At 41.3% G+C, this 26,225-nt stretch overlaps 2 protein-coding genes and 1 long non-coding RNA gene across 4 annotated transcripts in view; 2 read left to right on the top strand and 1 right to left on the bottom strand.

Moving 5' to 3' along the window:
- The first annotated feature begins 14,302 nt into the window (after positions 1–14,302).
- Positions 14,303–16,584, top strand: LOC134612609 (uncharacterized). The gene is made up of 5 exons (XM_063457003.1): positions 14,303–14,406; positions 14,627–14,795; positions 15,212–15,682; positions 16,371–16,486; positions 16,564–16,584. The coding sequence occupies exons 2-5, from the start codon at positions 14,745–14,747 to the stop codon at positions 16,565–16,567; spliced, it is 642 nt and encodes a 213-aa protein (XP_063313073.1). The 5' UTR covers positions 14,303–14,406; positions 14,627–14,744; the 3' UTR covers positions 16,568–16,584.
- A 3,032-nt stretch (positions 16,585–19,616) lies between these two features.
- LOC134612608 (uncharacterized) lies at positions 19,617–21,497 on the bottom strand. The gene is made up of 3 exons (XR_010090944.1): positions 21,340–21,497; positions 20,993–21,183; positions 19,617–20,008 (listed from the first exon to the last, which is right to left on the bottom strand). It is a non-coding gene; the product is annotated as an uncharacterized LOC134612608 (long non-coding RNA).
- A 1,464-nt stretch (positions 21,498–22,961) lies between these two features.
- The window catches only part of TMED2 (transmembrane p24 trafficking protein 2), a 14,987-nt gene continuing 11,723 nt past the window's right edge, over positions 22,962–26,225 (top strand). The window contains exon 1 of one of the 2 annotated variants that reach the window (XM_063454296.1): positions 22,962–23,296. In XM_063454296.1, the coding sequence (XP_063310366.1) occupies positions 23,117–23,296 (180 nt within the window). In that variant the 5' untranslated portion in view covers positions 22,962–23,116. The remainder of the gene's footprint in view (positions 23,297–26,225) is intronic. The other variant, XM_063454297.1, reaches the window with a different exon arrangement.

Genomic DNA, 26,225 nt, shown 5'->3' with positions numbered 1-26,225 from the left:
GAAAATTTAAAAACAGTAAAAATGTCCACAGCAAATCTGCCCGTTGCTTAAAACCTTTACGGCTTAGCATGAGGTGTGCACCATCAAATTGAATCCATGTGCCTGGAGGTCTATTCAATATTTTATTAAATATAGCTAGTAAAAGGCTTTCAATAATATTCGATGTACTAAAGGAAAACCACGAATAAGTAAATGTTGCATCTATGATCCCAGTAAATACTGAGTGAGGAAACGCGAGCTGCATCCAATTTACTTAAAGATGGCAAGTGGTTCAGATGTGAAGTTTGCAATAGCAAAGCTCAACAATACCGACTACCAGCTGTGGAAATTCAAGCTTGAAATCAAATGCTGTTATCCAAAGACGACTTGTGTCGGGTGCTGGATACAAACAGACCCACTGACAACCTTGAAGATTGGGACAAAAAGTACAGGGAAGCCAAAGCAGTTATAAGCCTGTTAGTGGAGGATGATCAACGTATTTATAGGAAAAGAAAACACAGCTAAAGGTATGTGGACTGCATTACAAAAACTGCATGAGCGTTCCAACTTAAACAGCAAACTATATCTGCTGCGCAAACTGTTTAAGGTGAAGCTGAATAAAGGCCAGAACATGCGCAAACATGTGAATGCTACGCAAGAGATTGTGAAACAGCTACGTGCAATAGGTGAAGACATGAAGGACAATCACATAGTAGCATTATTACTATGCAGCCTTCCAGAGTCATATGGTGCCCTTATAAAAGCTCTAGGAACTAGACCAGAGACAGAGACTAGAATATGCTAAAGGAAAATGAATCGATGAATACAACAGAAGGAAGTAAAATATGCATGCTAAAGAGAATGTAGCCCATGGAACAGCATAGTAGGGGCAGGGGGGTTTAGAGGTATGGGCCTGTAGGAGGTATATATGGTGGTCATTTTAGAGATTGCCCCCTTTTCTAATCAGCCTGCCTTACCTGCAGTTGTCCCTCCCTTAGTACTAGGATAACAAGTCTTGCTAGGTCACAACGGCGAGATCAAGGATTGGCAGGGTACAGTGACTTTAATTACGTGCAGGGTTAGGTTGAGTGGAAAATACGGGGTTACAGTGGTTTGGTAGGTTCAAGCTCGTCGGTGGCTCCAAACCTGGCGGTGTCACAGTATACCCCTACGGTTGATCATATATTGGAAAGCATGCCACTTGGATGGTGTGTTATGTGTTATGTAATTAAGTACTGTCATATCATGGTGTATATGTTTGTGTGGGTCATTGCCAGGGTTAATTACAGTAGTGGGGAAGGATGTTTAAGTAACGGGTTCTAGGGGGGGCAAAGACCTTATGTTTATAATATGAGTTTTTAATAAAGCTGTGGACAAATATTTTTCCAACTTCAAATTGTAGTCTGACTATTAATGGGTACTAAGGTTAAAGGACCACTATAGGCACCCAGACCACTTCAGCTTAATGAAGTGGTCTGGGTGCCAGGTCCATCTAGGGTTAACCCTGCCTGCTGTAATCATAGCAGTTTCAGAGAAACTGCTATGTTTACATTAGTGTTAATCCAGCCTCTAGTGGCAGTCTCATTGACAGTCGCTAGAGGCGCTTCCACGCTTCTCACTGTGATTTTCACAGTGAGAAGACACCAGCGTCCATAGGAAAGCATTGAGAATGCTTTCCTATGAGACTGTCTGAATGCGGGCGCGGCTCTTGCCGCGCATGCGCATTCAGCCGATGATGGAAGAAGAGGGAGGAGAGCCCCAGCGCTGAGGGAGCCCGGCGCTGGAAAAGAGGTAATGGATTAACCCCTTCCTCCTCCTTCAGCGCCACGGGAGTAGGACCCTGAGGGTGGGGGCACCCTCAGGGCACTATAGTGCCAGGAAAACGAGTTTGTTTTTCTGGCGCTATAGTGGTCCTTTAAGCTGGATATGCTGCAAAGGAAACTATGCACATGTCATGAGAGATCAGAGGTAGCTCTAAAGGTGCATGAAGACACAAGACAAGGCAAAGAAACCAGGGTATGTTTTCGCTGCAAAAACGCTGGTCATCTGAAAAAGAACTGCTCAATCTGGAAAGCTGAGCAGCAAAGGAAAGAGCCACCAACGAGATAACAAGTTAAAACAGCCACAAAGGAAACTGCAGGTGCATCATGGAGTGGTAACTTTAAAGTAACTCAGAATAGCACATCACACAGATAGTGCATCGACTCGGGGGCAACAAGTCACATGACAAGCGATGAAACGTTTTTTACAGAAATTGATTACAGTGCAAAAGACAAAGTCTTCCTAGCAAACGGAAGGCAACGGTCAAGGGTTCCTGAATTGCATCACACCGTCAGGGGGTAAGCAAAGCATCCTTGTGTAGAATGTTCCAAGCCTAGAAGGAAGCCTCCTATCAGTGAAAACCCTTGCTAAAAATAGACTCACAGTCCAATTCCGAGACAATGAATGCACAATTTGAAACAAAAAACAAATCCTAGCAAAAGGAAGGTTGAATGAACACCTATACAAACTCATCACTGCAAGTGAACAAGCCAAAGCAGCAACTCATAATGTACAGAACAAGTGTATTCACCTGTGGCACAGAAGATTGGGGCATCGAAACCCAGAAGCCATAAAGGATTTTGCAAAGAGAGGTCTATCAGAAGGTATGACAATTTTGCCTTGCCACACGCTCATGAAGTGCACTTGTATTTTTTTTATAATTCTTTTTGTGAGCATTTCATTCACTTTTTCATTCCATATTCTTGCAGCCTGTTTGACCCATAGAGGCTCTTTTAAAGTTTTGTCCCTTTTCAAACCCTGGTGGCTGTTCCATATAGAGATCCTCCTTGATGTCTCCATATAGGAAAGCAGTTTTGACATACAGATGCTTCACCTGCATTCCCTCCCTGTTTTGTATGGATATCAGGGCATCCTTTCATATATTGGGCGGCTCGTCGGGTGGAAGAATACTCTTATGGTTGTAACTTAGGGTGGAGAAATATTCAGGGCCTCTCCTGAGCCAGGTGTACCAAGAATGCGTGTCCCTCAGCGCATTTGTGACCCGGGGCAGTCACTCTACTAATTCACACAGGAGGTAATGACCTTGCGAGAATGAGAACTGTTGACTTGATTCATTCTATGATTTAGCGTGCTGTTTTGCGTTGTTTGGGGAGTTCACGTTAGTGTGGTTTGAGGTGGTTCCCAGCCTTTGCAGGCTGCAAATGCCTTGTGCAAAAGGGTTAGAGCACAGCTGTGATAACTTGAATATGACTATTTCTCATTTTGTATGACTGCTTGGAGGGGTCGTCTTGAGACATGTAGACCTGGAAGGCGACAATTAAAATTTGATGCTAAAAGAAGAAGGTTTTCATCTGAATTTCATAGGTTTAGGCATCTTTAATGTGGGGTTGGAGCAGGGGAGGGCTGGCAGCCTTAGGCCTGGGAGGCAAAACCAGTCAAGTGGCCCATTGCGCCACCAAATCAGTTCACCATCCATGCCCACCTTTACAACGAATGTATAACTGAAAGCGCCCTGACTCCCATCTGCCTAATCTCCTTAACAGAGGACGGTGGGTAACCAAAGACACTAGTCTGAGTAGCAACTCCTATCCTAAATGAATGTACAGAATACCCAGACAGATCCCTCCCACTAACCACCAAAGCCTCCTTAAATATCTTAGCATATTGATACCGCGTTAACAGAGGCCCATCCTGATGAACTAATATTGAGCCAACTCCAATATGCCGAACCTCAAAAAAAAAAAAAAAAAGACAGAATAGCTGAACTGGAAAAAATTCCCCACCAGTTACGCCAATCCTAACCCAAGCACCACTGCTTGACCTTTCTGTCTTAGATTTTAGAATGTTAATGTCAATAGACCTGGAAGACCATCAAACATCTGCCAGAAGTAGTTAAGCCACAGATCACCAATTCAGAGCCACCAACTGACGCTATCCAAAACAATAAACGCTCATAGTCAGAACTATATACCTGACTCAAGAAACCCAACAACTCCCAAAAGAAGCTGAACCGAAATGGAACGACGCCTATCCAGGACTCTCCTACTACGCTAGCCCCGTATGACCGTCTAAATACAAAACTCCCCAGTGAGATCTCTCCAACTAAAAAAACTATATAAAAAGGATTGAGTCGCCAGTGTCTTCTCCACCACAGAGCAAGCTATCCAAATACAGCAGTGCTACCTCAAAACTACCCTTGTCAGAAGCAAGACACCTGTTCCCACACATGAACCTCAGCCAGCTGGAGCAAACTGTTGTGGACATGAAATATTAACCAAATTTTAGTTAGTAAAATGTCTATTTACTTATATAGTTTTCAATCAATATTTATCAATTCACTTGTGATTTACCTAAAATGGTCGCTAGGGCTAGGGAGTTTCCCTTTGACATCGACTAACACCCTCACTAACAAGATGGCGCTGGAATCTGGGGGAGACCTGCAAGATGCCAGTGACATCACACCCGGTAGGAAGAGCAATAAATCAACCACTTAACCCTTAAGCATAACCAATTATTGATGTATTATTCCATGCCACCCCCTCTAATAAACATTCATCAAGTTTTTCATTAAAGGACCACTCTAGGCACCCAGACCACTTCAGCTTAATGAAGTGGTCTGGGTGCCAGGTCCTTCTAGGGTTAACCCAATTTTTCATAAACATAGCAGTTTCAGAGAAACTGCTATGTTTGTGAATGGGTTAAGCCTTCCCCTATTTCCTCTGGTGGCTGTCTCATTGACAGCCGCTAGAGGCGCTTGCGTGATTCTCACTGTGAAAATCACAGTGAGAGCACGCAAGCGTCCATAGGAAAGCATTATGAATGCTTTCCTATGTGACCGGCTGAATGCGCGCGCAGCTCTTGCCGCGCGTGCGCATTCAGCCGACGGGGAGGAGAAGAGGAGGATCGGAGGAGGAGAGCTCTCCGCCCACCGCTGGAAAAAGGTAAGTTTTTACCCTTTTCCCCTTTCCAGAGCCGGGCGGGAGGGGGTCCCTGAGGGTGGGGGCACCCTCAGGGCACTCTAGTGCCAGGAAAACGAGTATGTTTTCCTGGCACTAGAGTGGTCCTTTAACCAGAAACTTGTGTCTGGTGTGAATTACTTCGGGAGCGTGCACGCATTATTTCTTTAATTTGGCACTTTGGACACTTTGGCTGAAATTCACATGGTCCTTCTGTAAATAACATTGCACGTCTGTAATTCTATCATATTTGTTTATCTAGAAATGAACATAGTTTATATTTAATATTTTATTTTATGATTGTGTATGTTAAAAAAAAGAAATACTAACCCTTGTGTCCCCGTGTCTCTTAATGTATTATGGATTGCTGTTCAAATATAATCACTGATTGGTCATTTGGAAGAACAGGTTTTGCATAATGTGTCCAAGACCAAAGACCACATCACCTTGTTTGTTTGAGGAATCCAGTATAACTGGTACACATTCCTATGTGTAGGGTTTATGTTACAGGAATTGCCTGCTCCAAAAATCTTTTAAATACACAAATTTTCAGATGTAATCTGAAACCTGGTAGGAAATTATATTATGTTTATCATATTACGTATTATAATTATTATTTTTGGCATTTATTTAACTCCAACTTATTCCACGGCGCTTTACAGTATTATAAAGTGGGAAATTTAGCAATAAATGAGACAATTACAAGATGTTACAGGAACAATAGTTTGATTAGGACCCTGCTCAAACAAGCTTATATATAGGCTTCTTTGCAATTTCCTAGATTGTGCTCGTTGCATTACAACAAACGATTAGGAAACATCATAGCTATGCCATTCTGTGAGACGTGCTTTCTAGCTCAGCTATTTTGTCGTTAAGTTTGAAATTACAACACTATGGTGTTAGGAATACAAAACTGTATTGCTAACACTATTGTTTCTCTGCTGCTCCCCTTCCACCCCGACTGCAAATAAAGGGTTGGTAGGGTTGGAGATTTAGAAGACACTGGACATCCTCATGCAAAGTGTGAGGACGCACAGCATCATTTCACGATGTAGAATTCCGGAATTCGGGAAGCGCCTCTAGTGGCTGCCTGGTAGACAGTCACAAGAGGCAGGCTTAACTCTCCAATGTAAAATAGTGATGTTTTAAATTCCTGAACATTATCACTTTAGTGTATACTAATGTTAGGGTTTAGTGCAAAAGAAACATTTCAGGGTTATTCGCTAAAGTCATAATTGACAGGAATTAAAATTGAATTTCATAATTTAAGCCAAAATAGCTGAATTGGAAACATTTCCAAAATCTATTCTGTTTTCAGTTTGGCTACTTTGACTTTAAATTTGCAATTCACTTTCAATTATTTCTGAATTCTGAACAATTCTCACTTCAGTAAATAACCCTATTAGAGGTAAAGTAGGAAATAAATCCACACTACCGTGTCCCTTTAAGGAACCTTTTTGTGCTTATATGTGTGTAGGGGATAAATATAGATGCAAAAGCATTAAGCTTTTAATCACTCTCCATACACTGATAGCAGAAATATTTTTGTTTGACTACACACACCCTATTGCATGTTTTTTTTGTAAGGGGGAAGGGGCGTTGGATAGGTATATTCGATATATATAAAGGGTATATAATTCAGTGTTATACATTGATAAAATTAACAGTTTTAAAAGTGCACAGTTTTAGCATATGTTTTTAATAAATCTTATACCTTAACATTTAAAGTACTATGTAGGCCTTGGAATTCAAGTTATTATTTATGACTGCATAAAAAAAAAAACCCGTTATGGTAGATAAGTTCCAAGAAAAACTATATCTTTCTCAATTAACCCGTAAGAGCACATCATATTACATTTAAAAAGACAGGTATGATTGACGACTCGTTATAAATTATGTCTCTTGCCACAGTGAGGCTGCATTTCTGTCAGACTTCTAGAACTGGGTAGTCCATCTATATGAGAGGTGCTAAGCTTTTAGAAGTGTTCATGGTGGTAGGAGTCTGTATGTGCAGCTTTTCTGCTTGAAATGCTGCACAAACTGAGATATATTAACTCTCATGCTGGGGACTAGTTGCATGCTTGGTACATGTGACTTAAAGGGACACTCCAGGCACCCAGACCACTTCTGCCAATTGGAGTGGTCTGGGTGCCAACTCCCACTACCCTTAACCCTGCAAGTTTTCATAAACTGCAATATTTACATTGTCTAATAGACAGCCACTAGAGGACACTTCCGTGTTAATAGAACACGAAAAGTGTGTTATAAGACGCTGGATGTCCTCACGCTATGTGAGGACCTCCAGCGTCGCCGAAATCCATATAGGAAAGCATTGAAAGCATTATTCAATGCTTTTTTATGGGGAGGTCTAATGCGCGTGTGCGCACTAGGTCTCCCCTGCCGTCGGGCGCGCATGCGCAATAGGTCTCCCCGCCGGCTGACGTCAGCGGGGGAGGAGCGTAGGCAGAGGCTGACCCAGCGCCGAGGGACATCAGCGCTGGATACAGGCAAGTCACTGAAGGGGTTTTAACCCCTTCAGCAACTTGGGATGGGAGGTGGGAGGCAGAGGGGACCTGCAGTACCAGGAAAACGGTTTGTTTTCCTGGCACTGGAGAGTCCCTTTAAGCAGCCCAGAACTCTGTTCTGGATTGCCTAATGTGAATTCTGTGCCTATGTTATGTCAGTCGTTAGCGCGCTGTCAACAGACATATTGAACTTCACTGCATGCAGAGCCTGCAAAGGGAATTGTTTGTTTCCGTCTCCGCACCTCACTTCCTCCTATATTAAGTGCAGCCTTTTTGCCTCCCTATACCAATGCTCGTTTTTTTTTAAATTCAATACCCAATCAAGCTTACCAGCTCAGAGCGTGCGCATACACTCTGAGTTGGTTAAGTGGTCCAATCAGAGGCTTCTTCAATAGAAGCTTTTTCTTAGACTGCATGAGACCCTGGCTCACCTGTAGAAGGCAATGCTGGGAGCTTCATCTGGTGCTGGATTCCAGTTAAGTAAAATCCTTTTTTGCAGTTTTTACTGCAAAACACAGGGAGAACCTAATAAATAGTGCCCAATAAGGCATTTTTCATGTTTGTTATTATTTAATTTTTTTAAAGGTTGGAATAACCCTTTAACCCCTTAAGGACACATGACATGCGTGACATGTCATGATTCCCTTTTATTCCAGAAGTTTGGTCCTTAAGGGGTTAAGGGGCCAATTGATATTGGTATTGCCATCTTATGGAGCAATACCACAGGGATCATGTTTACAGACTTACAGTTCTGGAACCAGACAGACAATTCGACTCTGTGTTTGGGCAGCAGGTCAAGGAATACAAATCTGTATTATAGTGTAAGGAATACAAATCTGTATTCCTAGCACTAGACTAGAGTGCTCTCTGACCCTCCCTCCCTTTCAGAGTGTGAGGATGTCAAATTTCATTTAGGGACCTGGAGACTGTTAACATCCAGGAAGTGCCTTTACTGGCTGTCTAGGTGAAAGCCACTAGACGCAGTCTTAGTCCTGCAAGGAAATTATTACAGTTTCTCTAAAACTGCAATGATTTACATCACAGCACTCAGGGACACTGCACCCAGACCACTTCAAAGAGCTGAATTGATCTTGGTGACTATAGTGTTCCTTACAAAATAACCATTACGTGTTTTTTGTTTATTACAATGAAGGAGATATTAAGATTTTCTCTCATTTTCAAGTTGCCTTTACAATAAAATGTTCTGCAAAGTGATACTTAGCTTCTTACAATGGGTAAATTGCTCTGCACATTGACAGACCTAATGCCTTACACAAGTTGTGCTGTGTTAATGTGCAGTGTAGTTTACTATACAATGTACTGCAAAGATATATACATAATTAAATTATTTGCAAATAAATCAATAGCTATATTTAAAGGGACACTATAGTCACCAAAACAACTTTAGCTTAATAAAGCCATTTTGGTGTATAGGTCATACCCCTGCAGTCTCACTGCTTAATTTTCTGCCATTAGGAGTTAAATCACTTTGTTTATGAACCCTAGTCACACCTCCTTGCATGTGACTTGCACAGCCTTCCTAAACACTTCCTGTAAAGAGTCATCTAATGTTTATCCTTCCTTATTTGCAAGTTCTGCTTAATTTACATTTTCTTATCCCCTGCTATGTTAATAGCTTGCTAGACCCTGCTAGAGCCTCTTGTATGTGATTAAAGTTCAATTTACAGAGCAAGATATACAATTGTTTAAGGTAAATTACATCTGATTGAAAGTGAAACCAGTTTTTTTTCATGCAGGCTGTGTCAGTCACAGTCAGGGGAGGTGTGGCTAGGGCTGCATAAACAGAAACAAAGTGATTTAACTCCTAAATGGCAGTGAATTGAGCAGTGTAACCTGAGAGGCATGATCTATACACTAAAAATGCTTCATTAAGCTAAAGTTGTTTAGGTGACTATAGTGTCCCTTTAATGCATGTAATTATTTGGAAAATTAGTATGTGACTGCAGTGCCTACAGAAATGCATTAAACATTTTTACCCACAACTGCACAAGAGTTAAAGCACTATTTGCCCAGATAAATGCAAAATCCAGGAACGTTCAGGAGAAGAAACAAACCTCAGGCTCAAATAAGACTTGCTGGTGCACTAGTGCTATCATAATTTAATGTAGGGATATGTTGAAGGCAGGGGCGGACTGGGGCCGTCGGCACCTGGGGCCGGACAGACAACTAGCTGACCTGTGGCCAAGGGGGAACTGGCTGTTCCGACGGCCGCAGGGGGAACTGGCTGCTCCGACGGTTGCAGGTGGGAACTGGCTGTTCCGACGGCCGCAGGAGGGAGTTAGCTGTGCTGGCTCTGCTCCCCCGTCCTTGCGCGCTACTTAATGAGACCGGGGCTGGAATATCTGGTCTCATTAAGCTGCGTGCTGGGGAGCAGAGCCAGTACAGCCAGCTCCCCCCTGCGGCTGCCGGAACAGCCTGGAGCGGGCACCCCCTGCGGCTGCCAGAACTCCCGACCCAGCTGTCTGCCCTGCACGCCGGTCGCCCACAGGTAGCTATAGATTTTTTTACAGGGCTGCTTTGTATCCCCAGTCCGGCCCTGGTTGAAGGGAACAGACTTTTTGGGACACAGACCCTTTTTACCCTTACAGTTTAATGCCAATGCAGTTTTTGTAAGTTTTGTGGCAGAGTACTAGTGATTAACAGTAAATTGGCAAAGCCTTGCTGACCTGGCTGAGCAAGTGGGCTCTGGGGTCTGTTTACTGTCATGCTGCTTGACAAAAAAAAAAAGACTGCACTGTAACCACTACATTGTAGCTATAAGCCTTGGAGGGCCCTCTTATTAGTATTATTGGTATTTATTAGCACCAATTATTCTGCAGCGCTCTACAATATTATAAAAGGGGGAAATTTAACAATAAATGAGACAATTACAAAATGTTACAGGAACAATAGGTTGATATAAAAACAGAGTATATTTTAATACATTAACTACGTGAGGCATTAGGATTGCGTTTCAGTCTCAAACCTGTTATGTTAATTTAATCTATATTCAGTATCTGTGAACTGCAAAATAAAGAATAATGCAGTATCTAAGACAGGGAGATTTGCCCTTATTAAAGATGGCCGCCCACGTTCCAGCTTCCGGTTGCTTGACGCAGCAGCGCGCCGTTGTTCTATCAAAAAGACATACCCCGTAAAAAAGACATACCCCTCGTCACTTCCGGTGACGCGGCCGCACCGGAAGTGACGTTCGAAGGGGGTGTGCGCCGCCGCGCAAGCGCACAACGACTGGGTAGGTGATTTTAGAGCAAGAAGGGGACATTAAGCCCACAGTGCGCACGCGCCTCATAGTACTCCCGTCGGAGGGTCATCGCGCGTGCGCACTGCTGGGCAGAGAGCGCTTCACACACCGCGCGTGCGCAGTTGAGGGGTAGGTAATTTTTATGGCCATTTCGCCTGTGAAATCTCCATACCCCTATACTGCGCATGCGCGGACCCAATAGACCGCGCGTGCGCAATGTGGGGTAGGGAAAGGTTTACACTCCTGGATTGAGTAGGAGGAGCTATCTCACTTGCTGATTTTCAAATATCACTTGACCGTTAGCCTTTGCAGGAGCTTGTATCTTGTGTTGGTTGATATTTGCAGGAGCTTGTATCTTGTGTTGGTTGATATTTTTTGCTGTGCTTATTGTGCTTACTTGCTATTCTATACATTTCTTCTACTACACTACACCCTTTCGACATCCTGTGGGTGCAGTTGTAGAAGGCTTACCAGGACACCTTTAAGGTAAGAAAATACCCAGTTACCCTCTGCTGGTCTGAAATACTTACCCCCTCCCCCCCCCCCAGTTATACTCTCTGCTGGTCTGAAATATTTACCCCCCCTTATACCCTCTGCTGGTCTGAAATACTTACCCCCCCTCCCCCCCCCAGTTATACACTCTGCTGGTCTGAAATATTTACCCCCCCTTATACCCTCTGCTGGTCTGAAATACTTACCCCCCCTCCCCCCCCCAGTTATACACTCTGCTGGTCTGAAATATTTACCCCCCCCTTCCCTCCCCCCAGTTATACTCTCTGCTGGTCTGAAATATTTACCCCCCCTTATACCCTCTGCTGGTCTGAAATACTTACCCCCTCCCCCCCCCAGTTATACCCTCTGCTGGTCTGAACTATATAACCCCCCGTTACCCCCTGCTGGTCTGAACTATATACCCCCCGTTACCCCCTGCTGTTCTGAACCCCTTGACTTTGTACAGACTCCATGAAGGTAAGTAATACTCCTATCGTGATTACACAACTATTTCAAAACATTTTTTTAACAATTTCTGTCCTTATTGTCCACTCACAGGCTTGATTTACTCTCTTGCCTAGCAGTGTCCTGTCTCATCAGACTCCCTGACGGTGAGTACTACCCAAATGGTGATGTGACTGTAATATTTTATAATTTATAGTTTATAATTTTGTCTTTATATTGTCTCCTTACAGGCTTCACATTTCATTCAGTTCGTCACCTCGTCTATTGTGTAGTCTTAGACTTTTCAACGGTGAATAATTCCAAGATCGTGGTGATACAATTATATTGCATAATTTGGTCCTTATTGTTCCCTTACAGGCACGACATTTGATCCATCCACTTGTCTAGCAGTGTCCGGTCTTATCAGACTACCAGACGGTGAGTAAGACTTTAACATTTTATCCTCATAGGCTGTGCAGTAGATTTACTCTGTTACACTGTAGTGTCCGTTGTTAGTGGACTTTACACTATGTTGTGGTATATTTTACACCGAATGTTGGGGCAGTTTTCCTTTCATTGTGAAAAGGCTAGTTTAAGTTAGTAATTACATATGTTAAGTGGTTGTTATGTATTGCATTTAGGGTAGTTTTTAGTGCTTGAGAAAGATTTGTCCAATTATGATGTGTGTTCTATTTTTAGAGAAATGGAGACCAAGTTCAACAACATTGTCAAATTCCTTGATTGTGGCGAATACCCACCCGGGTATTCGAAGATACAGAGGCAGACGTTCAGGAAGACCACTGCCAAATTTACTTTAAAGGGTGAGTATCAAAAATACAGTCAATCTTGGTTGTTTGTAATTAAACAAACCCTTTAATTTTTCCATTTCATTACAGAAGGAGAGCTCTTTGTTGGAAGAAGAAGAGTTATTAAAAATGAAGAGGAAGCAAGGAGGATCTTCGTAGAGTTTCATGCATCGCCCATTGGAGGACATACAGGCATCAACAGAACGCGATCGGCCATCTCATCGAGATTCTTCTGGCATGGAATGGCCACTGATATTGATAAATGGGTACACATTAATTATCTTTTGTGTTTTGCTATATTAATGAAAGATTGTACACAGGTTAACAACTCATTTCCCACAGATCCAGGAATGTGATAATTGCCAGAAGTCTGGAAAGCCATTGTCTGCTCCACAGCCGTTACAATGTATTAAGGTAAATATCTACTATAGTATTGCATAACAAATGTTATTACATTGTTTTATTTCCAAATAATATTTTTTTTTTTTTTTTATCACATTAGGTATCTGCTGTCTGGGAGCTTGTTGGGATTGACTTAACGGGTCCCTTCACAGAGACAGTGGATGGCTTTAAGTACATATTGACGGCTACGGATTACTTTTCCAAGTGGGTGGAGGCTTTTCCTCTTCGATCAAAATGTGCTGCTGAGGTGGGACGCCATATTTGCTCCCTGGTCTATCGACATGGTTGTCCCAAGCGTATACTTTCAGACCAGGGTAAAGAATTCGTCAATCAAGTATGTGTACTTTCAATTTATTAATAATGTTTATTTTGTAATATGTTGGCTTATAAAAAATATGTTCCTCCTTTTTTTTTTTTTTTTTTTTTTAATCTTTTTCTTTTTTTCAAGCTCAACGACCACATGTGCAGTCTTCTTGGAATCGAAAGAAGCGTGACAGCGGCATATCACCCACAGACCAACGGCCTTGATGAAAAGACGAATCATAACATCAAAAGGCAAGTTAAATTCAAGTTTTGATTTTATTTCTGCTTTTAGTAGAACTTTGCTTGACAGGTTCACTTACAGGGAATCTCCAGTGCCATGAAAAAAAATAAATTTACCTGGCACTGCAAGACTCCTTAGGTCCCTCCCACCCCTCATTCCAGGTTGCTGAGGGTGTAAATACCCCTTCAGTGACTTACCTTTATCCAGCGCCGATGTCCTTCGGCGCTGGTTTGGGTTCTGCACACTCTCCTCCCCCGCCGACATCCGCCTGCGGACTCGCGCACATTACAACTCCCCATAGGAAAGCATTATCCAATGCTTTCATATGGGGATTCCGGCGACGCTGAAGGTCCTCATGCATTGCTTGAGGACCTCCAGCATCTCTTAAAACATGGAAAGTGTTTTAAGAAGCCGGAAGCTCCTCCAGTGGCTGTCTCATAGACAGACACTGGAGGAGGACTTAACCCTGCTAGGTAATTAGTGCAGATCATGAAAAACTGCACTATTTACTCTAGCAGGGTTAAGGGTGGTGGGAGTTGGCATCCAGACCAATCCAATGGGCAGAAGTGCTCAGGCTGCCTGGAGTGTCACTTTAAAGACACACTATATTGTCAGCAATACAAACATGTCTTCCTGACACTATAGTGTTAAAGAAACACTTTAAATTTCATGCCCCTTCCGATTACGTTAAAATGCTTTTTTTTATTCACCTTTTCAAAACTTGCCCATAATGCTGCTTTGGTGCAAGGCCCCTCCAGTACGTCTGCCTAGGAGAGAGCAAGCCTCCTGTCTGCAGCTTTGCCGAGAGTGAGCTACAGATGGAAGTGTCTCGCGTTCTCCCACCTGTCATAATGTTGCTGATGGTTACCAAGCAAACTCTCTGACTGGAGATTGCAAAAGTTACCGCGTGGTATGCAGCTCACTCCCGGCGGAGCTGCAGACCAGAGAGCCTGACTACTGGGGAGAAGGGGTGCACACAGTACCACCAGTAAAGGTATTTATGAACCCACTTACCCGTTTTCTTATATAAAAGCATTGAGAGGCTATTGCACATGAGCTGCAAAAAGCTGCACTACGCAACTCAGCATCTCCTCATGTTGTTTTGTATGCACACTTGTTTGTATTGTTGTATGCTGATAACTAAAAATTCCACTTTAATTTCAAGAACGTTGTAAGTATGTTTTATCTTGTTTTTATTTTTTTATTCATTGTAGAGCTCTCACTAAATTGGTGAATGAAAATCAAAATAACTGGGACGTGTATTTGGACGCAACATTGTTTTCCATAAGGTCGAAGGTCCAAACTACTACCAAATATTCACCTTTTCTTTTGATGTATGGGAGGGAGGCAGTTTTCCCATCTGAAGTTCCTGTTGAACTGCCAGTGAGTTGTTGCTGTTTTTTCTGTCTCCGCTACAGTTAACTATGTGTGTATAGTATATGTTATAATAGTTTATTATATACAGATCTCTCCTCATTCTGTTTGCTTTAGTCAACATAAGTTGCACATAAGATTCTTATAACATTGGACAGTTATTTGTTATTTAACGATTAGTTGATAAAGTTTGCTGCCATAACCATATGTAAAGATAGTGTGCACATTTGACTATTCCAAATATATTTCGTAATCCATAAACATTTTTATCTTGAAAATTATCAGTTTGGTTTTTCACTAATAGCTGTATGACTGTACAACAAAAGGAATTTTTGTTTTTCAAAATTTACATTCTTTAAGTAACAATTTATTTGACATTTTGTTGTGTGTGTAAACATATAAATATATTTTATACATTTCCACAGCTTTCGAACATCATCTTACCGGAGGAGAAGACTTATGTAACCTTTCTAAATGAGAAGAAGGAATCAATGGAGAAAATAAAGGCAATGACAAAGGAAAACATAGAAAAATCGCAGGAGAAGCAGAAGAAGACGTATGCGAAGAAGGTGTTCAAGAAAAACAAGGATGTGCTGTACAGTGTTGGCGACGAGGTCCTTCTTTATAACATGAGGAAGCGTGGTAGGAAAGGAGGAAGGATAGAGCCGGACTTCTCTGGGCCTTATATCATCAAGGACTTGTGTGGCAAGGTGGTGAAATTGGAGAATTCGTGCGGAGTTACTCTTAAGAAAAAGATCAGCATCGACCACATCAAGCCATACAGGAGGAGTGAGGAAAAGAAAGGCGATGTCGAATTGCCTAAGGAAATTGCCACCTGCGTGTCCTCCATACCACCAAGGACCTCTGTCATCTGTTTCGCTGCACCGGAAAAGGAGGTACCACCAAATTTACAACCCAACTATAATTTATTATTTGTCTATTGTGCATATAGCGAGACTTGTTCTTTTTCTTCATCCTATTCTTCATTTATGTAGTTTTTTTATTTTAAATTAATTTTAAATGCAAGTGATTATCATTAATCTTAATTTTCTTTCCAAAGTCATCTGCATCTTTGATTGTCATGCAAAGCATAGAAGACAGAGGTAGCAGTTACTGGGTTCTTTTTTTTAAATTTAGTTTGACCCCGTTGGTCATTTTTTGGTCCATGCCCTGTTGGTCTGGTCTTTCACTTTGTTGACGTTCTGGCACTCTTTTATGTATTTTTTGGTAAAGTTGCCACTGTTTGGCATCGTGTTCTATCCAATTCTCGTTATTAAACATACATGTTTGATATTATACCCAAGAATCTATACAGGTTGAGTTATCCCCTTGTCAGAAATGCCTCTTAACATAAGTGAATTGCATTTATAAAGGTTAGCATATATGATTATTCAAGCCGATTGGATGTTATATTGGGATACTGCTTTATTTGATAATAATTTGGTTTATATTTCAATACTCAATGTTAAGAGATAAGGCATACTCAACCTGTATTAGCTTTGGCTCCAGAATGTACAGTTACATACCTGGTGTTAAAGTTTCTTGCTGTGTGTGTGTGTATATATATATTTTTTTTTTTATTAGTTAAAAGCCTGTGGGAATCTAAAGATGACGGATCTGTGGAAGCAGTTGTGGGACCATACAAGCTGTATGTTTCTTCGTTCCGTACACTGCATGGTAATAACTGGCTGGTTGATGAGGTAAGAAAATAAAGTGTTCTTAATTAGTCTAAAGCTAAAATATAAACAAATATATTTAATAAATTATTTTGACGCAGGTGATTGATGCATACATTCATCATCTGATAGAGAAGCATCAGGCAAGTGTGAATTATGTTTATTTCTGGGTTATGTTAGTCCCTTAGTTATTATTTTACATTATAATTTTCCATCTTTTCAAACAGGAACCTGTTCGACAGTTTGATGCTGTACTGGCATCTGTATTATTTTATGGTGCAATAGAAAATCTTGCAAAGGTTAGTGACTTTTTAGAATTACATATTTATATATTAAATATATCTATTTAGAATTGATTACCGATATTGCTTTCTACCTTTTCTTCAGATTAAGTTTCCGGTCGAAGATATTTGGTTATGCCCTGTAAACGTTGGAGCTCACTGGATTTTAGTGGTATTTAATATTAAAATTATTTAATTTTCCAATTTCCAATATAATCAGTTTTCTGATGATCACTGTTATTTAAATGACAATTTAATCTGTTGTGACGTTCATTGATCACACAAAAAATTGACTATTTTGGTCCACCCGGTATATTTCAAATATTTATGTAATCAACAAACTTGTGTGATTTCACAATATATTTTTTAGGTTGTCATCATGTCCAAGAAGGTCGTTGTGCTAATGGATCCAATGGCAAATGAAAACCGCTATATTTCAAAAGTGCAACACAACTTGCAGTAAGGGTGCCTCTGAAAAGCGTTTTAACTTCACATAACCTTTAATAAACAATTGATTACTAATTTTTTTCTTTTTTAATCTGTTACTTTTGTCATAGTATCTTCTTGGGGATGTACAAGCCGGATGAACAGCCAGATCAATGGAAAACATGGATCATGTACCACAACAACCAGCAGGATTCCTCTAGCTGTGGAGTTTTGATCTTGATGGTAAAACATTTTCTAACATAGTAAAAGCCACTAATAACAAATGCGATCTGCAGTTACAAATGTGAATTATTATTTAACAGTTTGCCAAGGAGTTCCTACGGACACGAACAATCAGTGAAGTGAAGACCTCTCCGGAATATATAAGGGATGCACGACTGGAAATAGCTTGTGCCTTACTCCAGTATAAAGGTCAGTTCTATCACACAATGCCTTAAAGCTTTGTCTTGCAAAATTGTGTTCAGACTCAAAATCCCCACACATTTAATCATTGTGTCGTAAAACGTGTTTTATTATTAATTCACTCAGAAAAAACCTATTTGCTTACATTTTAACATGCTGTACCATAATATAACGTACATTTTTTTTACACTTATTTTTGGAGATGCTGTATGAGTCCCTTCAGGATGTAGCACCATATTCAATAGATCTAAACACATGCAATACGGTTAGTATACTGTATACTTTTGTACTTGCTACTGACTCTTGTGGCTAAATTTATTAATTATAACCATAATTTTTTATTTATTTTTCTTTTGACAACTCGGAGCACCGTCTCCTGTGGGATACGAGGAAGATGAGGGGGTCCATGTTTGCTACTCATGAAGAAGGTAGAGTATTGAACCTAAAGTTGATAATTTGCAAGATTTTCTAGACTTCATTGTTAATCTCCTCCTTTGCCTTTTTAATATGTATTCCCTCTTCATTTTACAATACTTTTCGTGTACTTGCTACTGACTCTTGTGGCTAAAGTTATTAATTATAACCATAATTTTTTATTTATTTTTCTTTTGACAACTCGGAGCACCGTCTCCTGTGGGATACGAGGAAGATGAGGGGGTCCATGTTTGCTACTCATGAAGAAGGTAGAGTATTGAACCTAAAGTTGATAATTTGCAAGATTTTCTAGACTTCATTGTTAATCTCCTCCTTTGCCTTTTTAATATGTATTCCCTCTTCATTTTACAATACTTTTCGTGTACTTGCTACTGACTCTTGTGGCTAAAGTTATTAATTATAACCATAATTTTTTATTTATTTTTCTTTTGACAACTCGGAGCACCGTCTCCTGTGGGATACGAGGAAGATGAGGGGGTCCATGTTTGCTACTCATGAAGAAGGTAGAGTATTGAACCTAAAGTTGATAATTTGCAAGATTTTCTAGACTTCATTGTTAATCTCCTCCTTTGCCTTTTTAATATGTATTCCCTCTTCATTTTACAATACTTTTCGTGTACTTGCTACTGACTCTTGTGGCTAAATTTATTAATTATAACCATAATTTTTTATTTATTTTTCTTTTGACAACTCGGAGCACCGTCTTGAGGTAGATGAAGGGTACCATGTTTGTTTCAAGTGCCAGGAAGGCCACCATGATGAACCTCAACCTGCTGTAACAGAAAACTTACTCTACACTGGGCTGAATCATAACACATGCTGGAGATATGATGTAACCTTAATTTTCCTGTGATTAAGAATGGTGGGCCACCACGAGAGAGATCATGACATTATATCGATATTGCTTTCTGCATGCTATACAGCTTTTTTTTTTACAGGTGCTTAAACTTTCTCCATGTTCTGTGGAAACCACATTCTGTCTTTGCAAGGAAGGTTTCTCTGTTACCCTTTTTTCATATAGATGACAACTGTAAGCTCCGAATTAACGTTGAAGAAATAAAGTTTATTGTAGAAACCTTGACGTGCAGATTGTGTTTATTAAGGAAAATCATAAAAAAATTGCTGTGTTCCGTTCTGTGACATCAGTGCAATTCTATAGCGGGAGTGATGAAATGACAATATAAGATGGTGGATTTCATAATCAAAAAGAAACTAATCTCAATTTAGCTTGTTGAACACAGATTTGAGTTGCTTTTTGTCGCTCTTGAATTTTTTTAAGGTGGATACTATATAAATTTATAACGGGGTAAAGACTCTTTGCTTTAATGGAAAAGTATCGTGCTGGAAATATCAAACTGTATTGCTAACACTAAACTTTACTCTGCACCCTTATTGTCAGTTACCGGATTGCTGGTTCAGGCTCTGCCAACATCATGTCCTTCCAGCGCACGCATTTAGGCTTCGCCATCGCAAAGCATTTAGTCAATGCGTTTCTGTAGGGTTTTTAAATAGCCTAGTTGTCCTATGCAAAGTGTAAGGATGTCCAGTGTTGTTTCCCATAGTTATATTTTATGGACCCTGAAGCGCGTATAAAAAGAGACAGGCAATAGAGGAGGAGTTAATTTTGCAAGAAAATTTTTGCAGTTACACAGAATAGGCAATATTTCACATTGCAGGCTTAAGTGAACTTGGGAACACCACCCAAACAATTTCTAAAGTAATTGTTTTAATCTTTTTAAAAGTGGCAGTATAAAGAAGTCTAGCAATAATTTGAAATTAAACAAAGTGAAAACGTATGTTGGCCATTTAATAGATACATAATTTGTGCACATGGGATATTGTTAGTCGCTCTTTAGTCTTAAGAATCAATGTGACTAAGGCTTGGATGAAGCTGTGATCTTCCTTGACAGAACAGTCCTTCAGTATCCAATAGTCTCTTATGTAGTGAATCCTCAAAGTGGTTTGCTTCTTTTCTGTGGAGCTGTAAAAATCAAACAACATATAAATCGTAACCGGATATCAAATTACAATCTCTATATTTCATATGTGAAAATACAATAACCATGTTGACGATTGGAGGCGTGGAATAGAAAGAATGATAGGGCACTTGTAGCCTTCCACCATTTACGTGTCCCCCACAAATTAAGACAAAATAGGAACAACTTTCACGGGAGTAGATTGCTTCTGTTGGCTCCTTGCATATGAAATGCCAGGAGTTGAAGAGGAACTTGTGAAAGCTCCATGAAAAGGACATTTTAAGTCCAGTAAAAGCTACCTTTACCTGGACTACAAGTGGAACAGTGACTGCCTGAGGTCTTAGCACAATATGCAAAATAATTTATCTAAAATGTCCTTAAAATATTAAGTATATCAGGGGGAGTGGGGGGGGGGCTGCACAGTATATTGGTGGTGGGGGGATGTGCAGTGCTTTAGGGTTCATTATAAGTCTCAGAATTGGGTATAATGCAACAGAGGCTTACGGCTTAAGAATCTGGTCGATTTGGGAAGAGTTGCCACTCTGACAGGATACACAAAGATCCTCTTGTTAAACAGAGCGATTGGCTACATCCCGAACTGGGACACCAGATCTAAAAAAACAAAAAATGCACTTAGTGTGTAATGCTTGAAACTGACTGCCTCACAAAACTATAAACTATAAAACTTGATCTTATAGTTATTGTGATACTTTTGTGTTTAGGAGGTACGGTCACAGTATAAGTAGTTTTGGTTGATACAGGCGTTTAATTCTCCATGGTGACAGTATTTATGGTTACATCATAAGTATTACCGTCACTCACATTGGTTGAATTGGCACATGGATACACATGTGAGCAGTCACACACAGCATACTTTTCATTCATACGCATTCGGTATTCCAGAGGTTTTGGACTATACCTCCCATAATGCTTTGCCAGCATTATGGGAGATGTAATTCACAGCATCTGGACTGCCCAAGGTTACCTACCTCTGAACTATGCCGTGATCACAGTACACAATGTTGAAGTTGCTGTGCAAACAGGAGCAGCTTGTCACGTGTCAGATGCCACTTCATTACTTATAAATTAAATTCTCCACCCTGGAGACGACCATAAAACATGGGCTTCTTCATTCCTCTTCATGTACTTCGTGTCCCATAGGAGAACATGCTTGTCAGAGCTGTGACACACACAAAAAGAAATAAACAGGTTAGAGTGACTGGCATAACAGACACAGTGCACGCAGACTTGCGTGCCACATACATACAGCAGACAGACACAAAGATTGTGGGAGACACACCGGATTAAATATAAGAATTGGGAGTACCATACATACAGAATGGACAAAGAGACGGAGATTACTGAATTCGGTGACCAACGGATTTGGTTGCTGATGTGAGGCAGTCCCTCTCGCTGGGGTGCAGTTTCTCATCCTTCTCTGGCGAGTGACTAGATGGCTGCGGTTTCGTAGCAAAAAGCATGCCATGGCATATGATACCTAGGAAATAAATATTTTTCTGTGAAACTAGGGTTGTACACATCTAACGCACAGCCCACAAATATAATACACTACCCCCCCACATGTAACGAACAGCCCCTCCATCTAACACACTGCCCCCCACATCTAACACACAGGCCACCCCAATATACTGTGCAGCCGCCCCAATATACTGCGCAAACACCCCCCCCCATATACTGCGCAGACACCCCCCCCCAATATACTGCGCAGACACCCCCCCCCAATATACTGCGCAGACACCCCCCCAATATACTGCGCAGACACCCCCAATATACTGCGCAGACACCCCCCCAATATACTGCGCAAACACCCCCCCCAATATACTGCGCAGACACCCCCCAATATACTGCGCAGACACCCCCCCCCAATATACTGCGCAGACACCCCCCATATACTGCGCAGACCCCCCCCATATACTGCGCAGACACCCCCCCCAATATACTGCGCAGACCCCCCCAATATACTGCGCAGACACCCCCAATATACTGCGCAGACACCCCCCCCCAATATACTGCGCAGACACCCCCCCCAATATACTGCGCAGACCCCCCCAATATACTGCGCAGACACCCCCCAATATACTGCGCAGACCCCCCCAATATACTGCGCAGACACCCCCCCCCAATATACTGCGCAGACACCCCCCATATACTGCGCAGACACCCCCCCCAATATACTGCGCAGACCCCCCCAATATACTGCGCATACCCCCCCAATATACTGCGCAGACACCCCCCCCCAATATACTGCGCAGACACCCCCCCCAATATACTGCGCAGACCCCCCCAATATACTGCGCAGACACCCCCCAATATACTGCGCAGACCCCCCCAATATACTGCGCAGACACCCCCCCCCAATATACTGCGCAGACACCCCCCCCCAATATACTGTACCCTCCCCTCGGATGGCTGAGGGTGTTGGGAGCAGGGAAAGACTGACCTGTGTCCAGATAAGTTTGGAGCTGATGATGTGAGTCCGCGCGTGCGCAGTTGAGGGGTAGGTAAATTTTATGGCCATTTCTCCTGTGAAATTTCCCTACCCCACATTGCGCACGCGCGGTCTATTGGGTCCGCGCATGCGCAGTATAGGGGTATGGAGATTTCACAGGCGAAATGGCCATAAAAATTACCTACCCCTCAACTGCGCACGCGCGGTGTGTGAAGCGCTCTCTGCCCAGCAGTGCGCACGCGCGATGACCCTCCGACGGGAGTACTATGAGGCGCGTGCGCACTGTGGGCTTAATGTCCCCTTCTTGCTCTAAAATCACCTACCCAGTCGTTGTGCGCTTGCGCGGCGGCGCACACCCCCTTCGAACGTCACTTCCGGTGCGGCCGCGTCACCGGAAGTGACGAGGGGTATGTCTTTTTTACGGGGTATGTCTTTTTGATAGAACACCGTCTCTTGTTGCCAGGTCTGCTCTCAGGGTGGGTTGCCCGGATGTTGCTGTGTCCCAGCCCGGCCTCCGTACAGCCGTTACGTGGCACTCGCTGCTCGCTCCCCGGCTGGCTGGAGAGGTGACGCCTCTTTCGGAGCGAGGCCCAGACGCTGCAGCCAGGTTCCCGGCTTCCGCTCGCCCTCTAACCGCCTCGCCATGCTCACCGTCTCTGAACTAGTGGCCTTAGTCGCCTTCTTCTCCGCCACGGCCTCGGGATACTTCGTCAGCATCGACGCGCACGCCGACGAATGCTTCTTCGAGCAGGTCACGTCCGGCACCAAGATGGGCCTCATCTTCGAGGTGGCTGAGGGGGGATTCCTGGACATCGACGTGGAGGTGAGCGGAGTGCGCGGCTCGCAGACACTAAGGGGGGCGAGTGATATGTGGAATGGCTAGTGTGCATGGCGAGTGATATGGGGAATGGCGAGCTGGATGGGCCAGCCTGTACCTGGCTGATGGCAGCTTTACCATTACCGGCTATGGCTGCCACCAGGCTTGGAGGACCTCTCTAACACCATGTCATGGATACAGGGCCAATACAGCAGCCTGACATCCTGACAGCAACATGTACACAGACTGCCAGTCTCCAGCTGTCACCCTGCCAGCCCTCCGTGTACTCACTCCTTTGTACACTCCATTTACATGGAGAACAAATACTTGGTTTCATTTGGCATTCTCATTCATTCACACGGCCTTATTATTTGTCAGGAGTGTAATTATTTTCTTTCCTCAGACTCAAATGCATGTAAGCGTGAAAAATATAATCGTATGAATATAAATAATGTATGTTAGGAACATTAAGGATTTTAGCTCATGTTCTGTGTTAGTTGAGGGACCTTCTGAAAGGAATGACAGAATGCAATGCCCGTAGACTTTAACAGTTGGTACACTGAATGAAACAGGTTGATTGCAGAAGGTGTAGAATTTTAAAAACTAAAAGAACAATGTTGTGTGTTTAGAATATGAACATTACAACTGAGCACTTTTGCATTTTTTGCTCCATTTGTTTCTCATATATATATATATATATATATATACACACACACACACACCTAGTAGAGAGCACTCTGGAGTCTTCATAAAGTAAATTCAAACTGCTGCTTTATTAACCCCTTCAGGACCGCTGACGGTTCAGGACCGTCAGCGGTAAAACGTGCGTTTGGACCGCTGACGGTCCTGAACCGTCATAACGGTTTTGGGCTACTTACCTGATCGCCGTCGGTCCCACGGCGGCGATCAGTGCTCCACCCGGTCCAGGAGGGTTGCCTGTCTGCCCGGGCAGTCCCCCCTCGGCAGATCAGGACCCCACGGCCATGTGATCACTCGATCACATGACCGCAATAGGGGTCTTTGTATCTGCCTGCAGGGGGACTGTCTGTGCTGACAGCCAGTCTCCCTGCAAGTGTAAAATCATAAAATAAAGTTAAAAAAAAAAACAATCAGTGTAAAAAAAATTATAATATGTGTATATATATGATATATATACATGTATTATATCTATATATATAATATATGTATATGTATCATATATATAATGTCACACTAAGTGTATTTTTATATTTATATATACGTATATTAATATAAAAATACACTTATATTTAAATTACACACGAATATATACAATATATATAATAACTATATATATGGTATATATATATTATTATAAAATACAAATAATATGTTAATAAAAATAAATAACAAAAAATAAAAATAATTTTTAATAATTAAAAAAAAATTATATATATATGCAATTTTATTCTAACAGTATTTTGATATTGATATATATATATATATTTATATCAAAATACACTTAGAATGTAATGATATATATATCTATGTATAAATAAATAAATAAAAATAATACGAAATATACATATGTCCACATACAAAATTACATTATTAATTTCATAAATATACACGTAGACGTCAAATATATAAATATGTATATATATTAAAATTCTACGTGCATATTTATGTAATATTTTTACCTAATTAAGTAATTTTAATGATTGCAATTTGAGGGACCTGCCTGCCAACCCAGGCCAAAAGTCCAGATAATTTAATTTGCTAGCACTGTGCTTAACCCTGTAACTTTCTATGACACCCTAAATCCTGTACATGGGGGTACTGTTTTACTCGGGAGACTTCGCTGAACACAAATATTAGTGTTTCAAAACAGTAAAACATATCACAGCGATGATATTGTCAGTGAAAGTGAAGTTTTTTGCATTTTTCACACACAAACAGCTCTTTCACTGAGGATATTATTGCTGTGATATATTTTACTGTTCTGATACACTAATATTTGTGTTCAGCGAAGTCTCCTGAGTATAACAGTACCCCACATGTAGAGGTTTTATAGTGTTTGTGAAAGTTACAGGGTCAAATATAAGGCTTGATTTTTTTTATTGAAATTTGTCAGATTGGTTAGGTTGCCTTTGACAGCGTATGGTAGCCAAGGAATGTGAATTAGCCCCATGATGGCATACCATTTACAAAAGAAGACAACCCAAGGTATTGCAAATGGGGTATGTTCAGCCTTTTTTAGTAGCCACTTAGTCACAAACACCGGCCAAAGTTAGCGGTTTTTGCATTTTTAACACACAAACAAATATAAATGCTAACTTTGGCCAGTGTTTGTGACTAGGTGGCTACTAAAAAAGACTGGACATACCCCATTGTAAATACCCTGGGTTGTCTACTTTAAAAAATATGTACATGTTAGGTGTGTTTCGGGGATTTATGACAGATAACGGTGTAACAATGTCACTATTGATACATTTAAAATATATATATATTGAAACAGCAATTTCCTACTTGTATTTATAGGCCTATAACTTGCAAAAAAAAGCAATAAAGCATGTAAACACTGGGTGTTTTTAAACTCGGGACAAAATTTTGAATCTATTTAGCAGTTTTTTTCATTAGCTTTTGTAGATAAGTAAAAGATTTTTCAAGTAAAAGTCCAAAAACATGTTTTTTTTTTATTTTTCACCATATTTCATTATTTTTTTTAAATACAATATATGACATAATATAAATACTGGTATGTAAAGAAAGCCCTTCTTGTCTTGAAAAAAACAATATATAACTTGTATGGGAACCGTAAATGAGAGAGCGGAAAATTACAGCTAAACACAAACACCACAAAAGTGTTAAAACTGCTCTGGTCCTTAACGTACAAACATCGCAAAAACAGGCCGGTCCTGAAGGGGTTAAGCAAACAGTGATAAACACAATAGTCTATCACTATCCCTGTGTTTGC

The sequence above is a fragment of the Pelobates fuscus genome, chromosome 5 (assembly GCF_036172605.1).
Source record: "Pelobates fuscus isolate aPelFus1 chromosome 5, aPelFus1.pri, whole genome shotgun sequence".
Taxonomy (NCBI): domain Eukaryota; kingdom Metazoa; phylum Chordata; class Amphibia; order Anura; family Pelobatidae; genus Pelobates; species Pelobates fuscus.
Note: the sequence above shows the minus strand (reverse complement) of the source record. Positions and strands in the feature narration are given on the sequence as shown.